Genomic DNA, 8497 nt, shown 5'->3' with positions numbered 1-8497 from the left:
TGCTACCAGAGCATCTGAACTACTCTGCAGCATGGAAAAAAAAACAGGGTTTGGGTTGGTTTTCTTAGTTGGTTAGGTTGGGTTTTTTAAGCATTAGAGTTCTAGAAGACAAAAAGAAAACACAAATAGTATTCTGTGTTTCACATTTTTATTAGCTTCTTGCTGGCAGGCATTACACTTGGGAATAATATTGCACCAGGCATTAAAAATATGAATTCTACCACAGGGACATTTTGCATTTAGAATCCAATATAAATATTTCTAATTATATTTCCATGGCTACAGATAATATTTGGTTGCTTTGATTTATATGCATAGAAAGAAACAGTTGTCATAACTGTAAGAAACTGTACTTATCAAGTACTTTTAAAGGGTGGGATTTGTTGTCCTAGAATATTACAATACTGTTTATTGATTTAGAAACTATATTAGTCTACGTGATAGCAGCTTTTCCCCAACTGCATCTTAAATTCTTTTTGTTTCTTGCTCCCAGTGTCATAGCATTAGATGGATTAGAAACCGTTTAAACGGAGGTAACTTTAGCACTTTAATTTGCGTCAGAGAATTGTGTTAATGACACAAAATACCCTATCATACTAATTCTTCGGTCTCCCTCTTTCAAACAAAAAGGTGTCTTGACTGAACAGGCACATGCATGGTTTTTTTCTGAACAGGACAAAAGGACAGAGCTGCTAGAGAACAAAACTCCTCCAGCCCTTACTGATAAACAATAAATAGTCGTATAAAAAAAAGCCCACATTGTTGCTTTAGTCCAAATCCAGACTCTCTTGGGTTTACTGTCCAATTAAGTTGCTAATCGCTGAAGTGGCTCCTGCGGAGTCAGAATCAGTCATCTGTTTTCCGTGCCAGTCTACAGAAAGTCCAGTTGTGCTCCACTGTGTTTTCATTGGCACGCTCGCTCATATGATGAACTCTGGTGTTCCTGATCGTGAAGCCTTGCTTTGTGATGTACTCCATCAGATGGACTCTGAGCGACACTTCCTGGTGGTGATCGCATGGCCCAAAAGTGAAGGAAACCTGGCAGTCCCTGGTGTCCATCATATGCTTATTCCACTTGGTGAAGTGGTTTGAAATGCCTTCCAGTAACGAATGGACTTTCGTCGTGATAGTGAGCTGCGTGATGATTACAGCCACCGGGTTGGAGTACTTGGAAAGCTTCCGGGTGCTGGACAGCTCCACCACCTCCTCAAAGGTATCCACGGGATACAGCGGCTTGGGGTCATTAAGACACTGAATTAGCGGTTCAATCTGATAGAAGTCCGCTTCCTTCCGGAGTAGGTCGAACTCCTTGAAGTCCAGTGGCAAAGTGAGCTCTGAGGTCCTTAAAAAGTTAAGAACATAACGGAAAAGTGGTCCATCTCTGTCAATAAAGTAATTGCCCTGAGAGTCCCTGGCAGTGGGGAAGTCTCCCCTGAACATGGCCCCAAGCATCGAGTCAGGATATCTCGTTAGAGTTGTGAGGGATGTCGTATACATGTGTCCACCCACATTTAGCGTGACTGGATCAGTCATCTAGAAAAAGAGAAATTGCAGAGTTTATCAAGCCACCACAAGAAGATTCGATCACCTCACTGACACACAAGACAAATACTCTGAAAACTGCAGGCTCTGGAGAGAATCACGCTTCTCCCGTTCAAAGCCTTTAAGCGGTGTTTAGAACCCAACAAATCCAAGCCACCTAGCAACAAAGCACAGCTGGCAACTAGACAGGATGATACTTAACATTCAGAATGCACATTTCCAGAACGCTTTAGAAATCTTAACAACTGAGCTACTGTCACAGAAGCAAGTTTTGCATTTGGGCAACAAGTTTTTTTCCTATTCTACAGATGGGGAAATGAGAACAGAGAGATTTCCTGAAGAACAAGTTAGTCTGAATGAGGCCCATCAGTGTTCCCTACTTTCACAATCTGTCTCTCAGTCTAGAACAAAAAAAAAAAGAAAAGAAAAGAAAGAAAGAAAGAAAAATCAGCTGAACAAGTCTTAAGCCTCTTTCTCTCCCTCAAAAAAGAGGATGACAGTGCAAGTTTAAACACAGGACCAAGAGCTCACAACCAAAATAATCCACACTCTGGTTAAGAGGCAGCATCAAAACAAGCAAACAAAAAAGAACTTTCAGCTTTTAACTCTAAAAAGAAGTACTTATTAGCAAATTAGCAGGCTGCATAGAAGATGGGGGCAGAGCACAAACTGGTCTGCACCAACTTCCAGACAGCACATGAGGAAGCAAGAGAGAAAGGAACATAAATCCCATCTGGCCACCAACCCTAACAACCAGGACTGAGGCCAGCCAGAGAAAAGAGACATATGCATGGCAGCAGAATGTTTAGAGAAAGAAAAGAGGAGAAAAATAAGATGCATTTGTCTAGTTTGAGACAGGGTTTTACACAGAAAAACATTTTTCTTTATAAATAAAATGACATGGTCCTTAAAATTATACGGAGAAAGCACAAACTATTTTCAGCTTTTGTGTGTTAGGAAAATGGTAACAGTGAGCTTGAGGCGTCAGTTAAGTACTCACTGATTGTACCTAGGAAATATGAATCTGAGCTCTCCCCACAAATAGCACGCGAGGTGAAGCACTCCAGAGAATGTAAGTAAGCTGTTGTAACATGCACAGTTTTTCTTCTCACATTACTGAAGCTCTGGATCTACACAAGACAGATCTGGAAGGATTCTGACTGCAAGATCTTGAAAGCCCAGTTGTACCGCAGAGCGCACACTTACACAGGCTCACTTACCATATATCCCCAGTCTCCATTATCCATCTGTTCAGTTGCTTGAACTGTGGTATTCCAAGTTTAACAGAAGGCCGCTGAAAGGATACACGATTCACCTCCTATTATCTCCCTACAGGAAAAAGCACACACAAAAACACAAAACAAAGAACAAAACATGGCAGACCATCAGTACCTACAAGAAGAACCGAGGGGAATGCTTTCTAATCAAAGGCAGGCGCTCTGCCAGGAGAGCATTCAGCTACAAAGCCACATTAGCAGAAGAATCTACAAACGAGCTTTTCCCTCCTTCTCCCTTCATGCTACCCACAGAACTGCCTCCAGAGCACACAAGTAATCACTCCACCGGCTGCCTGACCATCCTAGCTTTGTTAAATAACAAGCAATGTGCCTCTGATACATTCACAAACAGACTACGTTTCACCTGGGAAACTGCGAGTCCTTTGAAAGACAGATGTTCTTTTCCCAATTAAAAAAAAGGTTATTTAGCCACCATTGACATCATACATGTAATCAGTTAATATCAGTCAAAATTCCCATGCTCCCATTTAAACTGCACAGAAGAATCAATCGAGCCTGAAAGTCAATGAACAGTAAGAAGAAAAAAATCTCACTGCGGAATTAATAATTCATTAGTGGACAACTGCAATTAATGGCAAGAACATTAATCTACAAAGAGTATGAATGGACTTCACAAACACATACACAGTCTCAAAAGAAATCTCTTTAGGGACAAGCCAGAGGACATCAAACATTTTCAACAACACTCCAACAAAAGCAATCTGAGAACTCGTGCGGGCCGTAACTTCCCCAAAGATGCTGAACTGCTGACTTGCATAACAAGGGGACTCTCCACAGGAGTACAACAGGGGAAATCCACAGCACGGGTTGTGCAACTCGAGGAGGGGAGGAAGTGAATGACCCCAGACACCAGTGGAGATTTCCCAAAGGTGGCCTGTCAACCATGTCAAGCGATGCACGGACAGGGAAGCTAGTCATCAGTAAGCCTTTATCCCTACCCAGAGCCTGCCTTTCTGCTAGAATTGCTGAAAATTTAGGTCAGTCCGTTTTAAGCAGGGTACAGCTTCTCAGCTTTGTTTATTTTTACATCTTAAAGACCGCACAGTTACCAAGACTCCTGTTCCCATCTTCTTTACTAGCAAACTTCAACACACAGTAACCCAGCTAAAAGCAGCACAAAGATTTAGCCGAGCCAGAGACCCACACTCCAAAACAACTGACAGATCAGTTAATTTCCAGCCAAAAAGATTACTTGCCCTTCTCATTCCTAGCAAACAAGGTTTGTCTCGTTCACCACAGACCAAGGCAGCACATCCCACCTCTTTGGGCTCTGCTACCCTGCCCAAACCCACCACCTGGGCACAACAGTGTCCAGCAGGTCAGGCCTTCAGGGGCCAGCAGCACAAGCACAGCCTCAGCTGCATCCCAGATGTATTAAAGAGTAAAAAAACCAAAATCAGTGTATGAAAATCCTGAGGTCAGACAACAGAAGACTAAGAAATACTAAGATACAGAACTAGTCATACCAGGATCTTATTTTTACAAATTAGAGACAGAGTATGCCTCAAGAAAGTATATTAAAGCACACCCACCCCCCCAACAGCAGATAAACCTGGAATGCCAGCTCTTCTGCCAACCTCTGTAATTATTTTTTTTAACTGCTCACAAATCAAGAAGTGAATTCATTCAGGTTTTATTTGGAACTGTCACTCAAGTACAGCTCATTAACTTTTATCAATAGCCCAGACCTTTTAAATTCCAGCACTCATAGGTGTTACCCTGGTCAAGTACATCACCAGTATAACATGCAGATGCATTAAAACCATAGGAGAGACTGGTACAGGTTTCTGATATTCAGGGAGAACATTCACCTGAAAGTGAAATGATGCAGCCAGCCAGAAACTTCACTAGTAATCATGATAGAAGAGATCTGCGGTCTTAATAAAATTAATTGGAATTATACATTCAGAATATTTCAAAGACAGACAGATGTCCATCAGTTATTTAAACTGGTGGACAGATACTATGTTATTTTGGTCAACATCTAAGTCCATGCTACAGATGAATCAAGACTTTCTTTATCAGGGAAAAAAACAGATAATACCGCCTGTCTGTACGAGGGCATGAATTAATCTTTGATCACAGCACTGCTACGTAATACCGGAGTGAATAATTTACGTCAGCAATTAGCTAAAACAGACCCAGACCTCAACACGTAAGTGGCATTGAGAAGTCTCACTGACCTTTGTGTAAGGACCCAGGATCACCAGGCACACACAAACCTCCCTGGCAAAGCGAGTGAGAGGCACAGCACGAAGGGCTGATACCGAGAGGCCATCCTAAAATGCCTGAGTGTGATCACAACTACCTGCTGCTCCCCTCACCAGCCTGCAAGCTCTGAACTTCTAGACAACTTCCCAGGCAAAAATTGCTGTTTGGATACAACCTGAGATAAGGCCTAGCAAACCACATCACAACAAGGGTGGGGACGTACACCCTTTCAACGATGCTTTAAATTCTTCCTGAATGAAATAACAGTGATGCATCAGTGGGGGTGGGCAGACACTCACTCCATCCATACCCCACGATGGGCAGCCTCATGCCAGCTCTTGTCCCTGTGTCACACAACAACATACTGCACCCCAGGACAGCCTCGCTAACGTGGCCACTCACATCCAGACAGCAGAGAACAGAGAACATGCAGCTGTATCCCAAGACAGCCTGTCAGTAATAACCGTAAGAAATACTCATTTAAGATGAAATTCAGCCAAACTGCTGACACCACTTAAGCCAAACATTCTCTGGTGAGAGCAGAAGTGCACTGACTGTGTCAAACCACAATCCTGCTTCTGCAAGCGGGGAGAAGACAGACAGCATCCACACGGTCGTCACAGCTGCTGCCATAGCCCAGCACCAAGCACATCCAAAACTAGAAAGGCACAACGAGAAGCGAGTACCTTTGAAGAAAAGCACTCAAGTCATCATTTTATACTTAATACACCAAACTGGATACCTGCATTTATAAAACGCTCACTCTTATTTCATATATTATGACTCAGAGGATTACTAGGCTATTTACCAGCAACACTACTGCAACAAGTAGTCCCATTAACTTCAGCAGGGCTTCTCCCAGAACAGAGCTGCTAACGTGCAACCATTTTGTAAGCTGAAATTCAGAGAAAGCAAATGAGAACCAGCTGAATGTCTGCATCTGTGAACATACACACAGAGGCTTGGGACAGACCAGGGGATGCCAGCAGCACTGCCAAGCATTTGCACTGCTGGGACTACATGCACTGCATCTGGTCAAGGCCACAAGCTACACACTGCACCTGGACAAAACCACTCCAGAAGGAGAAATACACCTAACAGTTACAGGTCAAGAGGCATCCACCACCTGATTTGCTCTAAATGTTTTTCATCTCATTTTTCCAACAAAAGAATTAAAGGATTTACTTATGGCACTGTTCTTTAATTGACAGTTTGGTATCAATATTACAACATAAGCTGTTTAACCTCCACACAAACTGTTTAACCTCAATAGCCTACCTTCGATTTCTAGGTCAACATAGAGCTGACAGGAATTCTACCAATGGCAACTTAAAAAGAGCAAAGCTAGAACTCTACTTACACAGATAAATATACTTGGTATTTCAACTTACTTGCCACTTCATGAGCTCCCTGCCTCTCACATCTAGATCTCCAAAGACGAGAAAAAGAAACTCCATCCCCCAGCATAACTATGCTGTGCATGGACCACCTCTCTATTCCCCAGCCCGTCATAACATTTGAAAGGCACATTTTTATTGTAAATCGTTATCGGTGACTCACTTGAACTGACAAAAGCTAAGCTAGCGCCAGTGATGACTGTACTCCACCAACTGTACAGCGAGTCCATCGTCTGCAGAGCAAACCCATGAGGCTCCAGCACCGTGCTACCCTAACCAAGGGAGCAAGGAGGAGGCAAGCTCTTAAAACAACCAGTTACCAAATCTTCTAGGAATTCAGAAGATCAGCTTCACTAAAGAAAGCATCCATCACCTTCTACACGTGTCAAGTTTATAATGACTAACCTAGTTCCTGATTTTCTTTAGTTGCTTTTTACTAATACTTAGTCTTCACCACAGGCAGCAGAGAAAAATGCTCAGGCCAGCCACTCAGCATTTTCACTCCTTTATGTCTAATTGCTTCACTATAAATTCCAAGCTCCTGAAGTTTCCTTCCCTCCCCTGAGGAGCTTTGTGACATCCTGGTTTAAGTCCAGGTTCCAAACTTTTATTTTAATTACTATTTGTCTGAAGAGCCCACATCACGCTATCTCACGAGAGCGAAAGGAAGACGCTTGTATGTAACCTGGTCCTGCTGGCCCTGTGCTGCTGAAGCAACCCAAGGCACCCAGGCTTTCAGCACCCATGACAATGGTTGGGTTTTACCCATTTTGCTTCTGTGAAACTAACCAGTAGTTGTCTGTGTGTGGAAATGTGTCTCCAAACAGTTTGTGTCAGAAACACTAAGCCTGCCTGCACACACCAACGGGGCTCAGCATGTGCACAGACCAAGGAGCGACAGCAAGACAGGGGCAGAAATCCTGCCCCTGCGAGCCCAGGCCAGAGAGGGGCCCAGGCCTGCAGCAGGAGCTGGGAAGTGCCGTTTTCCATCACAGAGGAGCCAGAGAGCTCATGGTGGAAGAACTCTCCCCAGGATCACAATGATTCAGCAAACATGCTGGAAATGAACCCAAACATTTTGCATCCAACATCTGCAAGTGACCCAAGAGCCCACACCCTCACCCCTACCCCAAACCAGTGTCCCAGCTCTGCCTCCTCTCCCCAGTGGGGCAGGAGGACCCACTCCCCTCTCAGTACAGAGTAGGGCCCACATATCCCTGACCCTCCCTGCCAGAGATGACCGCCAGGCACCCCGGCTCCCACCCCAGCATCCTCCCTGCTCCCTCCCCCAGCCCAACCGGGAACAAGACCCAGTCACCAGCTGTCCCATCCCCACCCTAACACCAGCGCCCCAACATCCTGCCCCGTAGCGCTCCCCCAGTACCGAAAAGGCCCCAGGGAGCCCAACACCGAGCCCTGTCCTCACCCCAACGCGGGACGCGGCCGTCCCGCCTTAGCACGCTCCCCCACAGAGGGTACAGGCACCTCGCCCCACCCGGGCCTCGGGCGCCCGGCCCCTCACTGCTCCCCCGAACCAGGGCAGACCCCGGGCGCTCAGCCCCGCATCCCCCCCGCCCCGAGGCGGCCCAGCCCGGCACTCACGGGCGCAGCTCCCGACGCGGAGGCAGAACCCAACAGGGACGACTGAGCGCGAACCCGGAGTTGAGCCGCAGGCGGGGACGGAGCGGGGGGGTGTTTCCTAAACAAGTCACGCCCCCAAGCCACACCCCCCACGGCCGGGGGAGGGGAGGGGCGGGCACCGCCCCCGTTCACCTCAGGGCCGCTAGCCGAGTGCCTGCGCTCGGCGCCCGCCTCAGCCCTGTGCCCGGCCGCGACGTCACCAAGGGGAGTGGGAGGGGCCCGGCCCGGGCAGCCCCGTCGCCAAAAGGCGAAGCCGTGGCCGCGGGCGGGGCGCTTGAACCCGAGCCATCCGCCTTCCCCTCAACGCGGGGCTGACACACGCTTGTCCCTCGGAGAACCGGCCGCTGCCGCCGCGGCGAACCGGAAGTGACGTCTAAAGGCCGCGCCGCCGCCAGTTCTCGCGAGCGC

At 46.6% G+C, this 8497-nt stretch overlaps 1 protein-coding gene across 2 annotated transcripts; it reads right to left on the bottom strand.

The window, feature by feature from the left end:
- Window positions 1-131: 131 nt before the first annotated feature.
- Window positions 132-8438, bottom strand: KCTD6 (potassium channel tetramerization domain containing 6). 2 transcript variants are annotated; one of them, XM_074835784.1, is made up of 3 exons: window positions 8051-8438; window positions 2763-2871; window positions 132-1533 (listed from the first exon to the last, which is right to left on the bottom strand). In XM_074835784.1, exons 2-3 carry the CDS (start codon window positions 2787-2789, stop codon window positions 847-849), a joined length of 714 nt encoding a protein of 237 aa, XP_074691885.1. In that variant the 5' UTR covers window positions 2790-2871; window positions 8051-8438; the 3' UTR covers window positions 132-846. The 2 variants fall into 2 exon arrangements, with proteins under 2 accessions (XP_074691885.1, XP_074691886.1); XM_074835785.1 differs by lacking the exon at window positions 8051-8438 and having other exon boundaries at window positions 2763-7563.
- Between the last annotated feature and the right edge of the window lie 59 nt (window positions 8439-8497).

Source organism: Strix aluco, chromosome 11 (genome assembly GCF_031877795.1).
Source record: "Strix aluco isolate bStrAlu1 chromosome 11, bStrAlu1.hap1, whole genome shotgun sequence".
NCBI classification, from domain to species: domain Eukaryota; kingdom Metazoa; phylum Chordata; class Aves; order Strigiformes; family Strigidae; genus Strix; species Strix aluco.
Note: the sequence above shows the minus strand (reverse complement) of the source record. Positions and strands in the feature narration are given on the sequence as shown.